Source organism: Callithrix jacchus, chromosome 21 (assembly GCF_049354715.1).
Source record: "Callithrix jacchus isolate 240 chromosome 21, calJac240_pri, whole genome shotgun sequence".
In the NCBI taxonomy this organism is placed as follows: Eukaryota; Metazoa; Chordata; class Mammalia; order Primates; family Cebidae; genus Callithrix; species Callithrix jacchus.
The window spans coordinates 23,624,958-23,651,771 of record NC_133522.1 but is presented as its reverse complement, the minus strand read 5'-3'; the positions used below and the strand labels follow the sequence as shown (position 1 = coordinate 23,651,771).

Genomic DNA, 26,814 nt, shown 5'->3' with positions numbered 1-26,814 from the left:
TCTCGTAAACTATGGAACCTAAAGGTGGTTTGGGGCAATATGGGTACTTGTGGTGGGTGTCAGAAGTAAAGGTGGTCTTCTCGTTAACTTTGTAGCTGGATTCTAATTTCTTTCAGTTAAACTCCATAATCTTGGGCAGGCTTTGTGTTCTGGAAACCTTTATCATAAGTCCATGTAGGTGCATAACAATAATGCCATAATTTCAGAGATCCTTAAACATTTACTTTAACAAATTAAAGGTTTGTCTGGGGAGAAGTACATGAAAACTGACCTCGAATATTCAAAGTGCTGTCATATAGACATATTTGGTATTAGTCCAGAGACAAAACTGAATTCAAATAAGAAAGAACTGCCTAAAAATCAGAGTGATGCAAAAATGTCATTAGTTGCCTATGAAAGTAGCAAGTTCCCTACCATAGAAAATATGAATTCCTTAATTATAATGCTATAAGCCAGAGAGATGTATTGCTAAGGAATGTCAGCCTCAGAGACGGTAGGTGATTTTTGTCATCTAAGTCTAAGATTCTGCTTTGGTCACCATTACTATTTCTTTAACATGGTAACTAATAAAGCCTAGCTTACATACATGAAAGGCCAAAGTCTTAGATCTGGCTCTTACAAAGAGCTGTTATTGCCTAAAATCACCAGATCACTCAATGTAATCCAATTAGCTGGACAAATATGTTTACAAAATAGAAATCTGAAGTACTCTAAGACAAAACACTAAAAGTTGGATGATGTTGTCTCCCATCCTCCCATCCACGTTTTTGTCATTATCAGGGTAAAGTAAGAAATGCTCACTTTCAAATATTAGTGGAAAGTATCGTCTTTATGAAAAGCAGCTCTTTCACTAACACAGAATTTTAATCGTGTAGCATGAGAATTGGCATTTTGTTACGAATCAATCAATTTGCACAAAAACCCTTTCATACAAACCATAAGTGAACCTGAATGAAATTAAATATTGTCACAAAGAACATAAACTACACATTTGACAATAATTAAATTTAATGCCAATTTACTCGAACATTCAAAAGAAAAATTTCTTTTTTCCACTGTAATTCTCAGTAAGTACTGTCACATCAGCTTCTGAAATATACCTTCAAAGGCTTCCTAAGTAATTGCCATTTCTTTATATTCAACTGAATTTTAGGTTCTTGAGTAAAACTCTCAAAATACAGGTTTTATTATTCAATAAAAGCTAGCCCGTTCCTTGGTATAAGCTGCATTGTACATGTCTCTAATCAGAATTGTCATAAAAAAACAACACAAAAGCATCTTTCTTAAGACAGCTAATTTCATGACCCTGATATGTTACAAAATATCCCATTTGATATGGGGTTAAGCTCCAAAATATATAAGGAAATGAAACAACTCAATAGCAAAAATCAAATAATCCAATTTAAAAGTAAACTAGAAACTTGAATAGATGTTTCTCCAAAAAAGACATGCAGGTGGCCTGCAGATATACCAAAAAATGCTCAATGTCATTAGTTGTCAGGCAAATGCGAATCAAAACTCTGATAAAATACCACCTCACATCTTCCAGGATGGCTAAAAAAGAAAGACAACTATTGGTAAGAACCTGGAGAAATTGTAACCGCTGCACACCGTAGGTGGAAATGCAAAAATGGTACAACTACGGGGAAACAGTATGAAGTTTCCTCAAAAATTATAAATAGGCCAGGGGCAGTGGCTCACGCCTGTGATCCCAGCACTTTGGGAGGCCGAGGCAGGTGGATCACCTGAGGTCAGGAGTTCAAGACTAGTTTGGCCAACATGGTGAAATCCCATCTCTACTAAAAATTAACCAGGCATGGTGGTGCATGCCTGTAATCCCAGTTAGTCTGGAACCTGGGGGCAGAGTTTGCAGTGAGCTGAGATTGCACCATTGCACTGCAGCCTGGGTGACAAGAGTAAAACCCCGTCCACTACCAAAAAAATTAAAAAAAATAATAAAACTAGAGAAGTGAGGGATTAAAAATTACATATTGGATACTATGTACACTATTCGGGTGACAGATATACTAAAAGCCCAGATTGCACCACTCTATAATTCATCCATGTAGCTAAAAGCCAATGTACCCCTAAAACTATTGAAAAAAAAATTTACCCTATGATCCAGCAATATCACTTTCAGCTGTGTATCCAAAAGAATTGAAATCAAGATCCCAAAGAGCTATTAGCACTCCCATGAATAGCACAATGAAGTACTATTCACAGCAGCCAAGATATGGCAGCATCCTTAATGTCCATAAATAGATGAAATGGATAAAGAAATGTGGTATATACAGGGAAATACTATTTAGCCATTTTGTAAAAATGGCAATTCTGCAATGTGGGGTGACATCGATGACCTGAATGTCATTATGCTGAATGAAATAAGTTAGAAACAGAAAGACAAACACTTCGTGCTTCCACTTACATGATGTATCTAAAATAATCAAATTTGTAGACCAAAAGGTAATGGTGTTGTAAGAAGCTGGGGAAAGGGAGAAATGGGGAGTTACTATTCAATGGGCATAAAGTTTTAGTTAAGCAAGATGAATAAACTCTAGAAATCTGCTGTGTAACATTGTGCATATCATCAATAATAATGCAGTTTACAATTTAAAAAACCTGTTGAGTGTGGCTTTCAATAAAAGAAAACTTTTTAAAAAGAGAATCCCATCATGAGATGTGCAATAATCTCTGACTTAACTTTGTACAGAGTATCTTATTGCTATTGCTCTGTAGAGATTATAAGCTTGAAGCTGCCTACAGCTATGCTCTTCTTTCTCTTTTTTGATAAAATGGTGAAAAGGTATACATATATTTAGAATCAGCCAGCTGGACTCAGTTCAGATGATCCCAATTTTGTTGGCAACATCCAAAGCATTGTAATTAGGAGCCAGTCGAACCCATGCCTTCCTCTCTCCATTAGGCCGAATCAGGGTGTTGACCTTGGCCACATCAATGTCACAGAGCGTCTCCACAGCCTGTTTGATCTGGTGCTTGCTGGCTTTAACATCCACAGTGAACACGGGTGTGTTGTTGCCTTCTATCTTCTTCATGGCAGACTCAGTGGTCAGCGGAAACTTGATGATAGGATAGTGGTCAAGTTTGTTTTTCCTGGGGGTGCTCTTCCAAGGATATTTGGGCTGCCTCTGGAGTCGCAGTGTCTTGGGCTGCCAGAAGGTGGGTGCCATGTGGATGTTCTTTATTTTGTGACTGTGGACACCTTTCAACACTGCCTTCTTGGCCTTGAAAGCCTTCACTCTGGCTTCAGCTTTAGGAGGGGCAGGAGCTTCCTTCTTCACTTTCAGCACCATCTTGTGAAAAGGCCTTTTTTTTTTTTGAGATGGAGTATCACTGTTATCCAGGCTAGAGTGCAGTGGCATGATCTCACTGCAACCTTCGCCTCTGTATTCAAGTGATTCTCCTGCCTCAGCCTCCAGAGTAGCTGGGATTATAGGTGTCTACCACCACGCCTGGCTAAGTTTTGTATTTTCAGTAGAGATGGGGTTTCGCCATGTTGGCCAGGCTGGTCTGGAACTCCAGACCTCAAGTGATCCAACCACCTTGGCCTCCCAAAGTCCTGGGATTACAGGGGTGAGCCACTGCACCTCGCCTTTGCTTTTCTATTTTCATTATAACTACATCATTTTGTCCAAAGGTTCAGCCTGCTCCAGTTAGATATTACATGAAATAATAGCTTTAAAATTACGTATTAGATGGAGCTTAATTAAAACATAGAAACATTCGTTTTTTTTTAAAAAAAGTGGTAACAATAATATATCATAACAAAGCAATGTGTTACAGCAAGCAGAATGTTTATATTCTTCCTTTGGGGGCAAAAGCAGTAGAAAAATAGAAGTACAAGAAGCGGGTCAAAATCCCCACTGCCTTTGGTGAATTTAACTTTTTTCTGGAAAACCTCTTCAATTTTAATATAGAATTAAAATAGATTCAAGGAAATTCAGAATTTGAACATAACTAATTAACAATATAATACAGTTCTCAGTTCAAAGAAGATATTCTCTAAGTTTCAAAACAATATGGGTCTAATTTTAAGTGATCTTTTATTGAATAATTGGTATATTTATACAGAACACTGGAGATTTGAACAAAAAGCATCAATGTAAGTCGAATACTAACTATATTTAATTAACTCTAATCAATATATAATGGGAAAATGTATTCTTTCATTTCTATCAAGTGAGATATGAGATTAAAGTTCTATCATAATGTTGTAACTATAAATTAAAGACTACTATTTTTCCACGTTTATTTTTTAATAAGAGGAATCAAAAAGGCACCAGAGATGGTTTTATTAAAAGCCATAAATGTTTGAAAAGCCACAAATAATTACATACTTTTTCTCCATTCCCAAGAATACACATATACCTATGTTTTGCAAAGACAACTGACATTTCACATTGTGCCTTCATAGTTTTATCTTAACTCTATTTTCTTTTTTTTTTTTTTAGGAGGGGAGGCGGGGATGGAGTTTTGCTCTTGTTGCCCAGGCTGGAGTGCAATGGCACGATCTTGGCTAACTGCAACCTCAGCTTCCCAGGTTCAAGTGATTCTCCTGCCTTAGCCTCCTGAGTAGCTGGAATACAGGCATGTGCCACTACGTCTGGCTAATTTTATATTTTTAGTAGAGATGGGGTTTCTCCATGTTGGTCAAACTGGTCTTGAACTCCCAACCTCAGGTGATCCACCCAGCTCAGCTTCCCAAAGTGCTGGGATTACAGGTGTGAGCCACCGTGCCCAGCTTCTGAACTCTATTTTCTTAGAGTGGGATGGAAGGGTTCATTGTGCTTCACCATAAGAATCCACCAAAATTCTGATGCTTTGAATTGCCCCTATTATCTGATCCATATTGGTCTTTGTACAGCTCATCAAAGAAGTTTGGTTCTAAAACAATATTCCTCATTCATTATTCTGACAATAACCAAGTATTCTTCTAGATTGGAGAAGGTCTAAGTATGTATCTTTTATTTGTTCAGAAAGTTCTTCATACTATAATCCATTTTCAGATACATGAGTAGAATAATCCATAGTCTAATACTCACTAGGGTAATGCTACTCAAATTTGCTCAGTTGATGGAATCACTGATGGTTAAGGTTGGGTTGGATTTATTTATTTATTTATTTATTTATTTATTTATTTATTTATTTATTTATTTATTTATTTGATAAAGTCTCACTCTGTCGCCCTGGCTGGAGTGCAGTGGTGTGATCTGGGCTTACCACAACCTCCACCTCCGAGGTTTAAGTGATTCTCCTGCCTCAGGCTCCCAAGTAGCTGGGACTACAGATGTCACGACTGGGTAAGTTTTTGTATTTTTCAGTAGGGATAGGGTTTCACCTGGTTAGCCAGGATGATCTTGATCTCCTCACCTCATGATCCACCTGCCTCGGCCTCCCAAAGTGCTGGGATAACAGGTATGAGTCACTGTGCCTAGCCTATTTATTTTTTATTTTTGAAAAATGTAATGATGACTAATTTTAACATATGAGCTTGAATATTTGATTTCTAGATGACACAACCATAATACATACTTTTAAAATCACAAACATCCTCCCACTAACTTCAGTAAAGTCAGGTTCTCTATGCTCTGTTGGGATTTATTACAATATTATTCATTATCTGTTTTTATAAAAAAAATTAAAAATGTATGTCCTTTTTTTTCAAATTTTATGATGTATGAATAAATCTTGCTAAAACCAAAATAAAAGGAATCTGATTAAAATATTTCAGTTTAGCTCAAAACTTACAGAAAATACAGGAAAGAAGAACATGGTTAATGACATTACACCAAATTCCAGAATGAGAGAAACAATAAAGGACAAATAACCCAGTTCCATCAATAAATAAGTTGCAAAAGATTAACTGAAAGTGGACCAATAGATTAAAAGTGACTTTAAAAACACGTCAATCAAACGCCATCTTCATTCAAAGAAATTAACAGTAAAAACAAAAAAGGAGACAATCAGAAGTTTGCAGACATAGAATTTGATAATACCAGGAAAGTTCTGCAAATATTTGTAGGAGCCATTATGCTACTGAGGTTTAAAAAACAGTGCTTTCTTTTAAAGATGCATACTGAAATATTTGTTGATATATGCATATTATATGATGCATGAGTTCACTTCAAAATAATCCATGGAGTTAGGAATGAGCGAAAGGTGGTATAAATGAAACCAGATTGGCCATAAATTGATATATGTTAAGTCATTAAACCTATTTGTGTGATAAGCACAAAGAGATTCATTATGCTATTCTCTCTAATTTGCATATATTTGGAATTTTCATAACAGAAATTTTTTAGAAACAAAGCTATCATTTACTATGAACAGAAAGCCAAAATAAAATGTAGCAAAGAAATACATGGAATAATTCATTGAAAACAGAGAAAACTCAACTGATTCAGTAATATTTAGACAATGGAGAGGATTCTGCCCAGGACTTGGCTGGTGTTCCATACACAATGTTCATCTAGAATAGAGAGCCCGCAAGAAGCAGAGCAGATTAGACTTTAAAACTAATGTATCTGAATTACGTACTAATAGAAGCATGAGAAAAGTATCAACATTAACTAGAAAGCAAAGAAAAAATGCTTCCTTTTTAACTTTATTTCACAGACCAAACACTAAGTCATACCTTCTGTAGATGTGCAGAAAGCTTTATAGATTGAGGGGAATGGGTGAAGGAGGTTTGAGAGTAAATAGCTGAAACAGCACTTTTGTAGTATTAAAACAGCATGTATTAGTCTTTTCTACCCAAAACTGAGTGTTTAAACCTAAACTGTGTATTAACGTCTTTCAAGGTCCATATACTTTTTTCATTAATTTCTCTTAGATGGATGTTCATTTTGGAATCCAGTTACCCAAACTGATGTCAATATTTTTGTCTTTTATTTTACCAGTTTTGCACAACTGGGCTGCAACAGTATTATATGTGACAAAATAATATAAGATATCCATATTACTACTTCTGAGTGTTTGCCTCGAGGCTTGATTAGAAAATTTTACCCTTCTGTTGACCCATCCCTGGTCTTAAATTGGGATTATAGTCAACTTGAACCTACTATTCAATCAATAATTGAGCTATTCTTCTGAGATGCATTCTATTTAACACTGAAGGAAAGTAACACAGCTTGACCCTTGTGAAGTGTTGTGAAGAGCTGCAGTCAAGTGGAGACTTCTTTTATTCTAGTTAGAGTATTTTGCTGCTATCCTTACCTTGAGCTGGGCAGAATTGTGAATAGCTACAAAAAAAATTCCTTTATCTTTGTTGCTTCAATGTTAAGAGGTCTTATTGACACAATGACATTAAAATTGGATTGAGTCTGTAGCTAAACATTTAATTTTGATGCTTGCAATAACTAAACTAAGACAATAATAGCTACCATTTACTGAGTATGTATTTTAACCAAGCACTAAACTTGACAGCTTTCTATAGAGCATTATATTTATATACTTTTTCGTTATTTATTGGCAATTCAAAAGACTATCCTGCCAGTTGCTCCTATCAAGTCCACTACTCTTTCCTGCAGACTCTGCAATGGCAGGGCTATTGTAGCTTTTAAATATGTATTCAGCAGTGGGCTGAAACCAGCTCATACTGATTCAAGAAACTGTCTTTTCCCAACTCTACATTAAATGACATCATATTGGTAGTTTCAGATGGCTAGGAGGGGAGAATTTACACCATAGAAATCAGTAAGAGAGCCAGTTGCTAAACATATACCAACATACCACTATATGCAACCTTCATTCATTCTCCAAGGAGAAATTTTGTCATTGGGAGCATTTGACATGGCCCAGTTATTGCTACTGTAAAGACAGTTTATAGTTAAGGTTTGATTCAGTTTAAAGACATAAAAGGCAAGGCATCAGGCTCAATAGTCGTGTCACAGGTAGGTGTTTTGCCCTCCAGCTATCCCTGAATTTGTCTCATTTCATGAAAGAACCAAGTGAGGGAGCCGTGGTCCTATGGGCATTCTCTCAATAACTTGAGAAGAGGATTTTGGGGAAGACTCTCTAATTCAAGGGTCAGCAAACTAGAGCCTGTGCGCTAAATCTGCTGATTTTCTGGTTTTATAAGTAACATTTTATTGGAACGCAGCCACGCCCATTTGTTTATGTGTTGTCTAAGGCTGATTTCACACCTCAACAGAAGTGCTGAGTGGTAGTGACACAGACTGTATGGTCCCCAAAGCCAAAAATATTTACTATCTGTTCCTTTTCAGATAAAGTATTCCATGAGTGGCTGGGGTAGGGATGTGTTTGGTACATGGATGATGCTTTATTCTGGATTTAGTTCATGTAAGAATGAGGTAGGAATAAGCTCCATTTCTTTGTTTTTCCTTAATCTAAGGAAGAGACTTGAAGAAATCTAAACTATGTGCTTAATTTTATCCTTATGTACTCATGTAATTGCATCAGGTAGAAGAATAATTGCATTCATTATGTCAGAGAAACACCGTACGGGCTTCAAATAGGTTGGGCTGCCCAGATATTCTACCTGGATATTCTTTTTCAATTATTCATTCATTCAACAAATGAACCCAATATTTATTAAAGCCCTAATAGGGACCAGTCTACTAGATTTTGGGCACTAGGGATATACTCATAAATAATTCAGGCTCCTGTTCAAAAAGAGCTTATATTTTAGTGGGAACAGCATACAGGCATATACTTATTTGCTTGTTGTCTAATACAATATCAGGAAGTGATACGTTTTATGAAGAAAAAGCAGGAAAGGTGTCCGACAGTGAATGCGGTGCTTTTTAAGATGGTTAGGAAAGGTGTCTCTAAAAATATCACATTTGAGCAGAGTGATCAGAATAAAGTAAAGAGGTGAATCATGCAATTCCTGGTGAGAATGCAATTCCTGGCAAAGAGAACACAAAGGCTAAAGTTGACTAGCAGGCATGGTTAGGAAAAGGCAAGGTGCAGAGTGAAAAAGAGGATGAGTCATGAGAGCTGATGCCACTAAGGTAGACAGGGGAAAGGTCATATATGATTTCACAAGCAAGAAATTGTTCTTGTTATTCTAATGACATGAAAACCACTGGCAAATTATGAGGAGGCTGTTGATTTGAGATAATTTACACTTTAGCACCCTCTCTTCTTCATGTAGTGGAGATGACTGTGGTTGATAAAGGAGAAGAACAATTATGATGAGGCGATTGCAACAGTGCAGGCAAGAAATGACCTGAATTTTTTGGGCTTAGATGTTACCAGGAACCATGAGAAGACAGTTAAAAGGATTTCTTTTTTTTTTTTTTAATCAAAAATGCTTGCAGACTTTCTAAGTCCTCTTTATAATTGAATGCTAACTGAGTTCTTACCACACGAAACAGAGATTTTGGAAGAATTTATATATTCATTCAACAAACACTGTTCTTTAATATGAAAACAACAGGTGCTATGTGCTTGAGATTAGAAGCTAAAAGAAGGTCAGTTCAGTGGAAAATAATGCACAGCAATCAGTCCTTACATATCAGCTCTTCTTTTTACTTTTTAAAAACTTTTCCCATTCTGACCTCAGCCTCCTCCACTAAGTTCTCTGCATCCGTGGGACAACTCTGGGGCCATGGCTGCTCCTTGAGGCTGCTATCTTTGAGGTGCTCTTGTCGTCTAGAGTTTGAGTATGAAAGGCACAGATTAAAATAGAAAACAATCTATGAGTGACATACGCACATATGTGCGTGCACACACATCTGAAGTCCAATATGCAGTTGCTGAATTTTCTAATCTTCCCTTTCATAAATTTTACCTATCACTATTAACGTTAGGTGATTCTTCAGCCAATTACACTATGGAATTTCTTTAATTCATGTTTTAATTCTGGTAAACTCAACTCTCCCTATTTCTTTCTTATCCTTTCATGTTAAGCTTCTAGGCTAGATGCACTTAAAATTTTAAACAGATTTCCTTGAAGGTCTTTCCCATTGTTTGACATAGAAAGGTATACCTTCTCTTACTAACTCCAGAGCTCCCTGTGTTGCCATGGATATTGTGAATTCAATATCTGTTCCCAAAGTAATGTTTCTTTCTTTGTCTTAAACAAAGAGCAGTTATTTAACTGATTGAAATCTTCCAAATACAACATGCAAAAGTAGCTGGTTTTCCAAACCAGAAAGATTTAAGCCCTGAGTGAACATTTTGGCATTTAGGAGACTGGTAGCTGTGTTCCTTGTCACATGGGTTTGCCTGAGACTCCAGCGGAACCTTTCAATGTCAGCTATAGTTCAGGGAATATGAAAGTGGAAACAAGGGTGTGAATGAACTGGCAGACCGTTCTCAAAGCTGAGAATAGAAGTAACCACCTAATATTCCTGAGCATAGAGGTTTTGAATTTAAATTCTGTGCATTCCTAATTATAACAAAAGAAATTTCAGTGTGGCTTGAAAATTATTAGAGAGTCAAGGAAATAATATGACTATGAAAAGTTTCATGTAGTATATATAAAATATATAAATATATATCATGTTCTTGATATATTTTTAATTTTGAAAATGCTCTACGTACACAACTTAACCAGATTTTCTTTAGTGTTATGCTGAAGATAAAAAATAAAATGAGGACTTGGTAATCCTCCCCAAGGTATGGGTGAGCGATACTGGACTTCCTTTAACACACAAGCAATGCTTAGGAGTGTGCCAGAGGAGCTTGGAAGGGTTAAAGTTTTGTCTGTGACACTGAAATTGAGGCCAGCTGTAGGTCATATTCACGTCCCAGTCACAGGAAAATGAACCTGTGAGACAGAACCTAATTATCTGCTAAACCAAAAGCCAGTCTCAGTTCAATAACTTACGACAGAGCTAGCAGCCAGATATACTGTTACCATGGCAACTTTGGAAAAAGCTCCACTACAGTTGAGAATAAGGAGGAAGGGAAAGAGCGTGTAACCCTAAATGTGCTGTAGCTGTTTGATCTCCGACAAGTGGGTCCATCTAGGAAACCAGGTTATTCTGTATGTCACTGCCATTGTCTCTTCACTTTAACATCTGCTACAATTATTGAAAAAGAAAATGCAATTACAATGTATTCTGGGCTTAAAAACTATTCCGCTCTTTAACAGCTAAATGAAAGTTAATGTTAAAGAGAAAAATATAAGCTTTCTCTTTCTCTTCCTTCATGCCATCCCTAAATACAGATAAAGCAGGACACAAAGGGTGAGAATTTTGAATACTTTATCATTGTCATGAATGAGGGTTGTGCCCATGAAATTCACTGTCAACCCTATTTTCTTCTGCCTGGCAAATGCCAAGATATTTTGAGGAAAACCTTTCAGGAACTGAAGCAATAGTAAGTAGAACTGGAGAATGGAAAAGACAAAATGTTTTTCTGTGAATTATGCCTAAACTTTCAAGTGAAATAATTTTCTGGGATATTAGGATAAGAAGAATCAAACATTAGAGAAAAGGAAAAGCCCTGTCAGGTTGGTCATTTTCCTTCAGTTCACCTTTGTAGTTCTTTTTGGAATAGCACTGGAATTTCAATTTAGATGATGATATGGTTTTATGCACATAAAAATTTCAGAAACCAGCTACCACAAATACTCTGAAAACAGCATCTCACTAAAAATATTAGCAGATAAGAAACAAGAGCTTATCATACAGCTATATGTACTTTGAGGAATAATTCAGAAATACATTCCTCTATTTTTTTTTTCATTCCCAATGAGGAATAATTCAGAAATACATTCCTCTATTTTTTTTTCATTCCCAATGAGGAATAATTCAGAAATACATTCCTCTATTTTTTTTTCATTCCCAATCATGCTAAAGCTTGTCAGTTATAATTATTGGATTTCAACATGTTTGACAATTTTGGTATGTCATGAATGATGTAATAAGACACATGTGGCACATAATGTTATCACTTGGGGTTGCTATCCAGCTGTAATACCAAATTTGAATCAGATAGATATCTATGTATAAACATACAGAGATAGCAGTGTGTTTCTTTATGTATAACTCATAAACCCATTGGGTTTGGAATAAGGAGAGAAAGGAATATGGAGATGAATAATATCCTTTTCATATGCATGAATAACTTTGCAGTAATGCAAATGAGAAAACACAAAATGGAAAGTAGGTTTCTTCTAGCAGAAATATGACTAAGAACGTAGTCTGAAATTTGCCAATAAATTAGAGTCACTTATGATATCTCTGGATTTTCTTTAAGATGTCACATCTTTTAAAAACACTTTACCCTACCCTATTATATTATATATTCAGTATATAATTATGTAAATATGGAAATCCACAATTTCAGATTCTTTTAAACTGCCATGATGCATGAAAAGGAGCTTTAGGATTGTTCGACAGAAGGTGTGTTGAGGTGTGGGGGCAGAAGAGCAACACCAAAGGGCAAAATGAAATTTCTGATTAATTTCCAGGTAGAAGTAACCTAACCTCTGCTTATGACCCTAACTTATTTTCAAGTAAATGAAGCCAGAAAGTATACCCCTGTCTAAGATAGACGTTTCGGAGATCACATTATTAAAGGGCTTACAAAGATGCCAACTAGAACAATGAAGTCCAATCCACCCTTTGGATCCTGTTACTCCTAATATAAGCTTTTCTCTTAATCTTTCCACTTACATAAATTAGTTAGGAAAGCAAATGAAGTAATTTTATCAGAATATCATCTGAAAGAGCTATTGATTCAAAAGCTTTTACGTTTTAGCCTTATCACACATGATTAGCTTGCAGATATGAGCTTAGTAATGACGCAAAGCACCAAATTTCACTAGATTCTCTGTTCCACATGAATTCTCAGGAAAGATATTAGAAGCACTAACAAAGAAATCATACTTGTTTTTCTCTTGGTGATTTTAGTCAATGATTTTGAAAAGATGTGCCATTACAGTCTTTCTGAAATTTCTTTAGCACCATCATCAATTTCCTATAGGCTTGTAGGTAGGTGTGTTTGTGTGTGTCTGTGCTTTGTATTTTTGTTTTTGTTTTGACTCTTGCTCTATCACTTTAGCTGGAGTACAGTGGCATGATCTTGGCTCACTGCAATCTCTGCCTCCTGGGTTCAAGCGATTCTCCTGCCTCAGCCTTCCAAGTGGCTGCCATTATAGGCATGCACCACTATGCCCAGCTAATTTTTGTATTTTTAGTAGAGTCAGGTTTCACCATGTTGGCCAGGCTGGTCTCTAACTCCTGACCTCAGGTGATCAGTCTGCCTCAGCCTCCCAAAATGCTAGTATTTATAGGTGTGAGGTACCATACCAGGCCTGCTTTGTTTATTTCTAATTATAATCCTAAAATATCCAGTGAGATCTGTGTGAAGCATGTGCTCCAACCAGCATAAAGGTTGTGATATGTTCAACTAACATTAAACAAATAAAATACAATAAATTGTAGCTGAAACTAATTCTACAACTTAAAATAATTCACTGGCCATATGGAAGGTATTTAATGTATTTGTTGACTGAGTTAATGAATAAATGAGTCTATTTTCTAAGACCAAGGACTTGATTATCTGCATAAAGACAAAGGAAGAAAAAGTAAAGTCTGAATGAACCTTTGAAAAACATACTTTTGGATAAGCTATATAAAAAAAGATTCCAGTTTTCAAGGTTTTTAATTCACTCACTGAAAAGGAAAAGAAAATCTAGAACAATAGTTATTACTATTGTATCTACAATATTAAAATGGACTAGAATATTCTGGAATGTATGATAATTTAATGTACAATAAAGGTGGAATTACATGTCTCTGATTTTCACTGCCTCCCCTAGAGGTTGTAAAACTAGGAGTGAAATAGGAAGTATTTGCCTATATTTGATTTTCTCTTCTCTCTCTAGGACATTAGTCTCTTTACTGACCCCAGTCTAGAAAGTTTCATGGTGTTCTATGTGATGGATAACTACTTTCAGATCATATCCTAAAGTCTTCTCTATCTGATAGTTAACTATGATAAATTCTATGATCCAGGTCTCTAGGATTAGGGCCAATATTTCTGTCCATGCACTTTAGAAATTAAAAGTAAAATCATTTGTTTCTTATGAGTCCATCTCTTCCAAACCAGATCAATTTGTTTAGAGTTCATTAGACTTGCTATACGTTTAAAAAATAATCTAACAGATACTTCAAATCTTCTGTTTATTCTATTCTTGATTGCTTCTTCCTTCCCATGAAAAAAACAAATGTCATAGATCAAATGAGTAGAGAAAAACAGAGCAACAGCATAATGTGAGTAGGTAATTATTTTGGTTTAAGTTTTCCAGATATCATTCCACTCTACAGTCAATCACTTGGCTCTGTCAATTCTACCTCCTAAATCTTTCTCTGATTCCTCTTTGCCTTTCTAATCCCACTGCCATCATCTTCATTCAGGCCATTATCATCTGTTCCAATTAATATCCCTAGGGAATCATTACATATAATTATATGTAAGTGTATTTATCAACATAATACTGTTCATATTGGTGAAAAATAAGGTGGAAGTAAATTCAATGTACTCTTGTGGGCTGACTGGTTAAATAAATTATATTAGTGTATCAAAAAATAACATAAGCATATAGTATTCACTTAGTATATAACAATTGAAAAACAAGTTACAAAAGATTATTAAAATATTGAGTGCATGTATGTGATGAGAAAAGAGATAGAACATATGAGCTTACATTGTATGATAATAGGAGATAGTCTCTGGTGATTAGATTTAGTAATTGTTTTTATATTTCTATTTAGTCTGGAATTTTTCATTTTATAATTTCATAAAATGAACTTTTGCTATCATTGATCTGTGAGACTTTATTTTGTTTCTTTTTTTCTTGTCCCTTCCCAGACTTTATTTTGTTAAAAACTTAGTTTCTTTAGACAATATGAAAATATCTTAAATTGTTTTAAAATGGTTCAAGACTAGCAGGTTTAGAAACATTGGAATAGTAGGTTTAACTGCATTTGCAACCAGTAATACTATCTTCCCAGTTGAACATGGAAGGGTTTTAATCTTTTCAGGATATGAATTACCTGAATAAGACAGGTGTTTAAAATGTTTCATGAAATATGTTATAAAGGAATTTGTACATCTTTCTAAGCAAAATATATTATTTAAGGAGAAAGTTGAGATAAAATATCCTTATATTATGGTTGGGTTCATTTATTATCAGATGCTACAAAATCGTTAATGTTCCTTATGACAGGTTGAGAGTTTTTCTCCAATATCTACTCTCTTTTTTTTTTTTTTCTGGTTTTTAGCTGGGTAAATAACTACGTGGAATTAAGTCTGTATTTTCATGCACCACTCTGCCCCAAAACTTTGTGTATCAGTTCTAAGGACACAGTAGATTCTGTTTATAAAAGCTCCAAATTGTTTCCTTAAAAAGGAAATCAGTACCTTTATTTTTCTCCTTTCATTTCTACTAGAGCAACAAGATGGAAGCATTCTGATCCCTAACTTGAAAAGCGTTCAACTATGTTTCCAGGAGAATGTTTTCCAAAGCTATGTAGTCATCTCTAAAATTTTCACTACTGTTCCAACATCTTCCTGTAGTGAAATATTCATACCATGCCTAATATCAAAGTTCTATGAACTGAAATACAAGTCCAAGGGTAAGTTAATGCTAATTCACAAAGGGAATATGATGATTCTAATTATTTTAGTATCAATAGCTAGAAAAACTTTATGAAATATTCTCTGCCTTTCTTTCTTACCACGAATTGCATCCACATGCAATCTACCCTGTCATTAAATACTTCCAATTGTACATTCATGAAATCTCTCCCATTTACTTCATACTAAATGATCCTCGTAGTTCTTAATATTGGGTGACTTTAGTCTCCTTTGAAAATATTATACACATGATTAGATCATTTTATCCAGAAAAAAAGGGACATACACTCAAAATATTACATGTAATATCATAGGAACATAAAACTCTGGGCACATGTGAAATTCTCATTAAGAAACCCTGGTTTATATCTTCATTTTTGTTCTTCCTACACACTGCAATACTCTTCATTCTTATCTAATAAACCTTGACATCTTCTCATTTCAGCAATCTCTACCCAACTCTTTCTCAATGTGTGTGATAGCTAGTCATCTAGGAGCTTTTACAAAATACACCTGCACATTCTGTATCCCACACCTAGTGAGTCAGAATTTATGGGGTAGGAAAAATGGTGTGTCTACATAAAGCTTGCTCAGTAGTTCTGACAGGTCCTCTGGATTGGAGTATCATGCCATATTGACTGGAAACAGATTAATCTTGCACCTTACCTCCTTGCATCTGCCCCCAAATATTTAAAAGGTCCTCAGTGCCTACTGGATTATAAAATTGCATGACCTCCAGGAGAGCCTCTCTGAACTCTATAGGTGCTCCACAAACGCATTTCAGCTTACCTCTTATTAGTCACTCAATTTCTACCTTTCCAACAAATGCACCTAACTTTGCAACAACATTCACTGCTAAACATAGCCCATCTTTCTCGTTCCTGCACATTTGTGTATAATGTATATTCTCCCAGAAACCCAAGCCCCTCCATCACTTTCTCTAGAAATCCTTCCTATCTAGGGATGAGCTAAATGCAGCCTCCACCAAGGAATTGTTCTTGATTTTCAATGACTAAAATAAATACCATTTCTAGAATCCCAAAATATCGTGTTTCCATCTCCTTTGTAGATCAATCACATTCTGACTTGATAACTTTTTTGTTTTTTAAACAAATTCTCCTAAGAACATAATATTTTGTCAAGAAGGAATTCTAACTTTATTTTGTATTTCCTTCCTACCTAGCATAGGACCATGTTCTATATAGATTATGAATGAATGGGTAGATGCATAGAAAAATGAATAAAAAGATTTAAGAGTTGGGAATCCTGTTTTTAACTGTCTGTAATTTCACTTATTCATAGGGCTTTATAAAATAAGGAATTTAACAATCAAAGTTTATCTGTTTAGAATTATGATTTGAGACAGAGTTGAAGACTAATAATGAAGATGAAAAGAAATCACCACAAGGCATTGAGGTAATCCCTTCACACTTTAAAAAGAGAGAGAGGCAATGTCCAAATTCTCCATTAATATTGTGTCTAGAAGACCCAAGGCTTTACTGAGCTTAGATAACTCTTGGAGAGGGATCAAGACAAAACACCAGGAAAGAAGAAATGTCTTCCCCTCTATGCTTTTAAAGAAATTGTAGTATTCTTCTAAAGGAGAAAGATGTAACAGAATAAGTAAATAAAAAATTTTAAACATTCACTGCAAAGCTCCTAAAAGCCCTAAAAAGAGTTTCTTTTCATCATAGTAAAGTATCGAATTACTTCTATGTCACTTGGGTTGAATGGTCAAAAGTTCTGACACAAGTTAATGCAAGGTCCCACCTAACATAATTAAGTACTTAGTCATCCTCGGCTGTAGAACACTTACAATTTAAAGCTTAAAACTTTCTCATTATGACTAAGAACATAAAAGTGAAAATACTTTTCAAAAGATTTTAAGTTTCATTGAGACCTGCTTGATTGAAGTGTAAAATCACTTGTAATTGATAATATTATTAATCAAAGGTTAATCTGGATATGTGTGTACACAGCTTGTACTTTTAAATCAGAGAAGATTTTACAAAAGTTTTGCAAAACTAAATAGCATTGGCTGCTATTGATTGCCATTTTAAAAACTTGCTTATTAGTCATTTTTCTCATATAATATTTTAAAAATAAATTTTCTCATGTTAAGAATGAAGAAGGAAGTATGAATATGGTTTTATAGCTTCAAAAAGGCATAATATAACACTCAAATAATCCTCTGATGATCATGGAAATCCCAAATAAGTCTCAAGAAGACACAAGAAAAGGCTTGGAGTAGTAAGCCAAGATTTGTGAAATGAAATTGATTTCCATTCAAATCAGGTCTTTTACTTTTCTTGAAAATGTCAAGGTGTCAGCCTTGACCATTACGAGACTGTAATTTATAGTTGAGACAAAGCGATAGTACCAGCTGACTGTCTGGAGCCATGGTACAGTGTCTGGGAAGGCTGCCGATGACAGCCGTCTCTTTTCTTAACCAATCAGCAAGGCTGTGTAAGACCCGACTCTTTTTTCCTCTGTCTTGATAAGGGAATGATAAAATACTATCTGGAAGATTTACTTTGTGGGAAAAAAACAAGCATTGTGAAGGGAAGTAGGTATCATTTTTCCACAGAACAAATTGCAAATATTATTTATGGCAATCTATACTTCAGCCCTTTAGGAATATTCATAATGGGACCATAAACAGATGTTCCAAATACGACAACTTATTTTAATATACTGGAAGCCACAGCATAATTTTCTAATTTGATTAATTAGTAAGAAGAATTGCGAATGTTAAAATACATTTTCAAACTCTCTAAATTATATTTATGGCTTTGCTCATCTGCATCACAACAAAAGCCCAAAATGTTTTACATTATAACTATTATTCATAGTAAATTAATCTTTTTATCATTTAGAAAGATTCCTAAATAGTAGTTCTTGACAGTAAAATGTTAGAAAACCACCCAGGTCATACTATGATAAATAAAAGAGCACAAAAGTAAAGGATAATAAATAAGAACCTAACATCCTTATTTTATAATTGTAGCCATCATCTATACATCACACACACACACACACACACACACACACACAGGTATATATAATGCACATATATGTGTATAATAGTAGAGGAAGAAATTACTTCATAAACAAAAATAAAAATTTCCAAGAATCAATACATAATTATTTGTAACACTGGAGATAAAAGTGAGAAGAATATAAAATTTGCTATAAGAAGATGGCCTGAACATAAGGTAGCTAAGGTTAGACACAATAGGCTACAGAAAAAATCATCAGGCTGGGCATGGTGGCTCACGCTTGTATTCGCAGCACTTTGGGAGGCTGAGGCGGGTGGATCATGAGGTCAGGAGTTCAAGACCAGCCTGGCCAACATAGTGAAATCCCATCTCTACTAAAAAAAAATACAAAAATTAGCCAGGTGTGCTGGCTCATGCCTGTAGTCCCAGCAACTTGGAAGGCTGAGGCAGGAGAATCGCTTAAACCCAGGAAGTAGAGGTTGGGGTGAGCCAAGACCACATCATTGCACTCTAGCCTCAGTGACAGAATGAGACTCTGCCTCAAAATAAATAAATAAATAAATATATAAATCATCATCTCTTCTTTACCAAACTAGTTCTAGTAATCCTAAATAATTTTTAACATTTCAAATTCCTAAATGAGACCAAATGCTGACTTTCATGGTATATATCATATATGAAATGCTTATGGAAAGTGTTAATAAAGGTAATTAATTTCATGACACTTAAGGCTGAGATTTGTTGCAGAAGATGTTTTATAGTTTCCATGCTGTACAGAGGACATTTGGCAGAATAAACTAATACTGGCTGCAGATTAATAGGTACCAGTAAGTTTACCAAGACATTTTCAAAATCCTATCAATAATTATACTCCAGCACTTTGGGAGGTTGAGAGATTGAGACCATCCTGGTCAACATGGTGAAACCCCGTCTCTACTAAAAATACAAAAATTAGCTGGGCATGGTGGCGCGTGCCTGTAATCCCAGCTACTCGGGAGGCTGAGGCAGGAGAATTGCCTGAACCCAGGAGGCGGAGGTTGCGGTGAGCCGAGATCGCGCCATTGCACTCCAGCCTGGGTAACAAGAGCGAAACTCCATCTCAAAAAAAAAAAAAAAATCATTATACTCAGTGATTAAAAATTGTGCAGTGGTGGTTGTGTGTCCCATTACATTCCAGCTGCTTTAAATTCCCTTCACTTTCTACCATTGACAGACCCTCACTCATCCTCATGACCTGGATAGGCTAGTCTTCTTTTGCTTCCCAACATTTAGCCATCCAATCAGAGTAGCACTTGTTTATCAAATAAGTGGATCCACAGATGGGCATGTCACCAAAACAGAGCCAATCCAAGATTTTCTGACAACTGAAACTGATGCTGGGGTAAAGGGAATCTTTTTGTTTGCTTGTTTTCACGATTCACAGGCTGTAGGATGATGCATGATGCAAGTCTGTAGTGGTGGGTGGCCATCTTTGCTACCACATTAAGAAAGCTTACCTGAGAATGAGTCAACACTGGAGAGAAAAAGAGAGAGAGAGAGAAATATCAGGTGAGAGGGAGAGGCAGAGCCAGCAGAGAGAACTTGGGGGAAGGTGTGAAGAATTGATGCATTAATGAATAAATATCTTATTTTGATCTGAGAAATTATATGTAGGATGATGAATTCCATGTGGGCTTCATTCTCAGGTAGAATCTCTCCACAATGGCAACAAAGATGGTCACTAGCAAGCCCACTCCTCCATCCTCCTTAAAACTTGCAATACTTGAAGCCAAAGAAAAACTATCTTTTTTTCCAAGATCTATGTTACTTTTAAAAGAAGATATTAAGAAAAGCCTACATGAAATTTCATCTATCAGTCAAGACCACACTGGCCTTGAATAAACTTTATAAGCAGTTTTTATAAAGAAAGTCAACATTGGGGTCAATAAAATATATTTTCTTATAAATGTGGGTATTCCTTATAGAAGCACATGTCTTATAGATAGGTAAATAGTAGGAAGAGAATTTCCTGACTCAATCACTAAGAGATAAGGTAGGGATTACTTTTTATATCTTAAATTTAGAAACACATAGTCCTATTATAAATCAGAAAATTGCTCCTTCAGAGTTACATATGAAATATTTTAAATCATAGAACTGAATGCAAGAAATGAACTGGAAAACATATACAAGTTGAACATTTTTCTTTCAAGATAAAATGAGCATTTGTTACATGTCTAATTGCAAAAAAAAAAAAAAATTATCTCTGTCCCATGAATATATTTGGTTGTTTTTAGTCAGTGCACTAGGTGGCCTTCACTAGAGAGCATCCCATGGAAAGAAAACACGTTTTCTTTAAACATAAGATACAATTCCTTTGAGATTCTATTAATCACTTTTCCTCTCTAATTGAAAAAGTCACCACATAAATTAGAGTACAAATTTCATTCTTCTAGAAAGAACCTTAAAAGTTGACATTTCTTTGAACAATTGTTTCAGAAATCCTTTTTTAAGGACATTTTCATTTTCTGGCATGGCTTGAATTGAATTCTAAACTTTCGGCTGCTTGTTCTCTAAGCCCCTCTGGTGAATTTAAATAGGCTTCCCTATATATTTAGTACATTCAAGAATTCTTTGTCGCAGTGCCTATTCTGCTTTATTATTAGAGAGCTGCCTCGGAAGTACAGCAGCCAGTTTGTTTTCTGCCATTAATAAAGAGTCTACTTTTTTTTTTTTCCACTTCTTTGAAGAAGTTGAAAAGGCTCCATGTTGGGTGGAGGGGGGCCAGGAAGAGAGGGAGAAATGGAGGGAACTGACTGTGGTATAATCCCTCAGTAAAAAATGTTGTCTAAAGTAGAAACCTCCCCGACGTTTACAGATGCCCAGGCTGGGCTTTAGTGTGATGTATAACAGAGCAGTAAGTTAGCTACAGACTGGTCCCCCCACCCCTAAGACTAGGAAGTGTACTACCAGTAAGGCCCTGCATTTCAAAATTCAACAAAATCAAATGCTTCCATTGGCCAGTGTTTCAATGCCACCCAAATATTTTCCTGAAGCTATCCAGATGCTGTAAAAACAACCACAATGTAAATCTGTAATTTCTTATACTTCACTTATATGTCTAGAACAAATACATAGAAGGATTTCAATAAGGACCTACCAATTTGGATGTATAAACTACTAGTGTTGACTCATGGCCTAGGGAAAGCTAATTCAAAGGAAAGGACAGAGGATTCCACATAGTAGTCACTTGATGCTCACAAATCACCAGACACCTATTGACAAAGAGGGAGAAACTTCTTAGAAAAGAGGCAAAGTTAAATCTGCCTACACAAAAGACCCCCAAAATACCTCAAAAACCTATATGGCCATGACAAAACCTAGAAATTTTTATTCTTATTTACTTGACCTAACAGATACAGTCCATGATTATTTTTACACTTCTTTTGTTTGTTTAGGAATTAATTATTAAGGTAACAGACTTAAAGTCACATTACTTATATCAGTAATGAAAAATTTAGTTTACCTTATCAGAAATTTTCACTTTTAAGTTGTCCATAAAATATACATGAAATTAACTGTGTATATAACATGAAGCTATTTAATCTTAAATTCACTTAATCTCAATTATCTTCAAGTTCCACCTGCTTTCAAATTCCTACAAGTAAAATATTATATACAAGTTAATATTATTGGCTGATAATGTACGTCATCTCATAAAGTTACATTTAGCACAGAGATTGGGGAAAAGCAACATTTAATTAAAATTGAAGCTAGTTCATTGAAGAAATGGTGTGAATCATTTTATGAAGATATCTCTGATTTTATACTGTTTTTACTAAACCTTTTTAAAAACTAAGGACATATAGGAGATATATATGTGACCCTCTGTATTAGTTGGTCATTGAAAGATAAGAAAACGAAATGTGAAAATGATAGATAATAATGTGAATATGATAGGTACCTAAGTTTCTGCATACTGAATATGTTATTTCCAGAGCTACACTAAAAGTCTATTTTTCAAATGTTTACAAAGGCCCAGGAATTTTTTTTAAACTTCTCTATATTAGGAACTTCGTTTTCCTGATCCAAATGCAGTCTCTAAGGGATCAGTGGGATTTGAGTGCTAAGTTAAATGTCTAGTAAAAAAATTAAACAAAAGAATCCAAGCAATCAAAATGATGCCTGCATTTGCTGCCTACAGAAATGTAGGCTGCATTGCATGTGTAAATGGCAAGAAAATTTGGGTGTTAGCTAACCCTTTATATACTGCTTTTCTCAGGACTCATCCAAACATGACAGCTTGTAAAACCGTTTACATGTTTAGGGTGTATTAGACCAAGCCTAGGCACATGTACCAGCATGCCCATTTGAAGAGGAGTTTAAGGTGGAACACACCCTAATTTCATTAGTAATTAACTTGTACTATAATTCCCCTGAGATACTTATTTCTCTTCAAGGCATTATTAATGTAGCCTAACGCCTAAATGATTTAAGAATATCTCTACACCTCTTCTGTAGCTCCACTGGAATACTAAAATGTTTGGGACTTTTACACTGAAAACGATATTGATCCCATGAACTCTGAAATGAAATAAAATCATATTTAGATTTGGTAAAATTCCAGAGTGGCTTCCTGGATGGATCCTAAAAGCCTTTAAAAAATGCTATTTTGGAAAATTGATGTTTTCCTTACAGAGATTAAAAGTTAAAAGCATGAGTATCACAATATTGTCAGAGCAATACAAAAAAGACAAAAGAAAAAGACTTCATTGGTCTTTGGTAGATGTTTAAGTTGAGTGATGATTTTTTTGCTAAAAAAAAGGAAGTTGAAGTTGACAGTAAATTAACAAACAATATGGAAAAGAAAATGAATCAGGCAGGGTTAGTATATTTATGTAAAACAATAATTTGCTATTTCAAAATTAAAATATACAAATAAGCTGGTGTCAGAAAGGAGATGATTCCTCATTTCCACCGCATTGAGCAAGCTCACATCGGCAGCAGACAGCCCTTAATATATGCGTCTGGCTCAGGCTGGTCTCCCTACCAGGAAGCCATCGAATTGTTAATATCACTGCTTTTTCTGTATGCAACACACATCATTTTCTCGCTCTTTGTTGTAGATCTCTTCTTTTATTTTAAGCTTAGTATGATCTGATTTTCCAAATCATGTCATAAAGCCCTAAAACAATATTATTCTGTGACAGCAGAGACAGTAATGCAGAAAAAGTGGCATCTGTCTATATACATACAGCACAAAGTAGCTTATATAAACAAAGTCACCCACTTAAATCCCTACACACCTTTATGAGGTAAGAGAAGAGCTTTATCAATGAGGCTCTCAAAAGACAGTTATCATAGGAGGGTTACATAGAGAAGTTCCAATCATGTAGGATTATCAGTAAAAAAAAAATTTATATGTTTATGGTAAAAATGAACAAACACCATTGCATTCTCAGTTCAGCTTTGGGATATTTCTTTTATGAGACAGAAGTTAATATACAGTGTGGTTCGTGAATATGATAACATTAAAACATTTTCACATTTCAATAACCTCTATCTGATATCACTATAGCCAATAAACATCTACCTCTTACACTGTTTTGGAATTAAATTGATGGAAACTCTTATAGATATTATTTATAATCATGTTAAAACAGGTGTCAGTAAACACATACTTGTATGTGATATTATTTTATATAAGAAGTACTTTCAAATTTGTTGTGTGAACATTGCTATTAATGTAATCAAGTTTCTGTGTACATGTAGATATACATGCATAGATTTCTTTGTATTAAGAAACTTATGGTTTTAAAAAATGCTCAATTCCAATGAGAATGAGGTCAAAATTAGTAAAAGATAAATACAACCAAAACTCTTTACTGTTTATATTGCCTCTTTTCATTGGGAGCTTTAAAACTTTTATTTACACATACCACATATACACACCTAAAATTTCAGAACTTCTAGATAAATGAGGTAGATGATATAAATAAAGAATCTGAATAGGTACAGTGTGCATACATGCTTAAACATACTCTGCATGCTTTATATAGATGCATGTTTATGATATTGTTATATTAATTTTTAATAACTATGACTAATAGATGATTTATATTCTGTAATATTTCAAGTAGGTATTATAAGAAATTTTTTAAAATGTGAACAAAGAGTCCATATAGTATTCTAAAATACATTCATATATTTATTTTAACAATGCAGAAAACACGTAATTTATGGCACTCATCTAATGCAATAGTTAAAAGAATGAAGCCACTTTGTTGCTTCTATTATGGAAAGTCTGTCATCTCCATTTTGAATCTTGATATTTGTAACATTACTGTAAAATTTTAAAATAGATTTAGTATACTGATTCCATTTCTATGAAAGACATATCTGATGTGGCAATGGCTATTAAACATTCAAATGTGACATATTACTTATGGTTGGAATAGTAACCTCTGATAAAACTAAATTTCTTATAAAACTAAAACTATGCAGTTCATATGCAGTTGCCAGTCCAAGCAGTTTGACTTCCTAGGTGGTGTTTACTGTTTTATCTCACATAGATCCATGATGTGTACACAGCAAACTGTAAAAACGAAAATATACCATATTTTCCCAAATTATTGATGAAACTTTCACTCTTAAACTCTCATAATAAGAGAATTGTCAGAATTGTTAAGACATATAAAGTACGTTGTTTGGATACAAGACTCAGGAAAACCCTGGCAATAAATACAAAGTATAGAGCAGCATTCTTCTTAAATCGGTAGTAAAATCTAATAGGGTCAATAAAGAAGATTGTAAATCATGTTATTTCTAGGCCTCAAGCATGATTATAGCTGTATATGACATAGTTTAAGCCATAGTTATATGGAGACACACAGAATTTATTTCAGTAGCTAATGTATATATTTCAATGCATATGGAAAAAAGTTATAAATATAATCCTCTTTCTTCATTAACTTAAGAGATATCCTCTTACACTAGCCACCTTAAAATGTACCAAAAGAAGCATTTTATAACACTTGTATTGTAATTTTGCTTCTTACACAATTTCTTATATTGCTTTTGTATGACTGTTATAATACAAATGCTATTTTAGTGCGACTGTGCAATCACTTTAGAGTACAGTTCCTGACAATTGTATTTTTGGGGGTGGGTCATGGTGAAAACATTGCTGATGATAAAGAAAAGCATTGTTCTTTTCTCCTAGGCAGAATCTATGTATGTTCTTTTGTTCTGGTGGTAACTGCAGACAATCAATAAGGTCCAAAGCTGCTGGTTCCCCTCCGCCTAGGTCCCAAGAGCCTGACTTGTGATGTTACTAAAATACCTCACAAGTTAGGGTCTCAGGGACTAGGAAAAGTCTGGTTTGATGCAGTAGAATTCTTCTTCCAGAAATAAGGATAGCTCAGAAATTACAGTTGGGTTCACTTAGGCTTTTACCTCTAAATACTATTTAAAACACATAAGTAGAAATATATATTGATATATAGAAGTTAGGATGAGCTGAGTGATCACGGCGACTATTTACAGACTAATTCCAGACCTTAAAATAATGAAGAATATGAGAAACAATGCAGACAATGAACAGTTAAGAGTCATCCCATTAGATCCAAAGAAAGAGAATAAAAATGGGTTAAAAATTGATTTGTACGGCAACACCATAGCCTCTATCACATTAAAGAAGGATTATATGCCAGTTAATGGGACCCTAATTGAAATTTTGCTTCTCATTACATTGCTATACAGCACAACTGTTAAGGTGGGCCCAGGACATATAACACTTTAAATCGGATTAAAATATATACCGTTGCAGTTAAGAACAAAACAAAAACTTTTCTGCATGTCATAATTTAATACCTCTGAAGCTTGATTTTTCTCTTTGAATCTCCAAACTATTCAGACAGCAAATATTTCCACGCATACTCTGTAGTTATTTGAGAAATGCCACTTAATAAACATGTAATTTAAAATGCTGGCAGCATCATTAAAAAAAAAACATGATTCTACTTCTTGAATAATTGAATTATAAAGCTCAGTACTTTTGAAAATACACAACCCCAATCCTGTATATTCACTGAATTTCCTCCGATCTTTTAGCCTTGTTTGTGGTTCGAGAACAATTTGTACTTTAGGAATTATCCAAGGTTTAGTAGCATAGAACGCAGGGTAAAACAATCGGACCAGCCATAACATAAAAGTCCTGGCCACAGAAGTGGAATCTGGTTCTTCTGAAGTGGTTGAT

The 26,814-nt window shown here is 34.8% G+C and overlaps 1 protein-coding gene across 6 annotated transcripts in view; it reads right to left on the bottom strand.

Annotated features, from left to right (window-relative positions):
* LOC128930370 (large ribosomal subunit protein uL23-like) overlaps positions 1-26,814 on the bottom strand; it is a 101,282-nt gene that overhangs the window by 21,403 nt on the left and 53,065 nt on the right. For 2 of the 6 annotated variants that reach the window (XM_078358612.1, XM_078358611.1), the window contains 3 exons: positions 26,430-26,814; positions 21,718-21,832; positions 1-20,091 (listed from right to left, as the gene is read on the bottom strand). The exon at positions 1-20,091 is cut by the window's left edge and continues 21,403 nt beyond it. In XM_078358612.1, the coding sequence (XP_078214738.1) occupies positions 2,841-3,380 (540 nt within the window). In that variant the 5' untranslated portion in view covers positions 3,381-20,091; positions 21,718-21,832; positions 26,430-26,814 and the 3' untranslated portion in view covers positions 1-2,840. The other 4 variants (XR_013530601.1, XR_013530602.1, XM_078358609.1 and 1 more) reach the window with 3 other exon arrangements.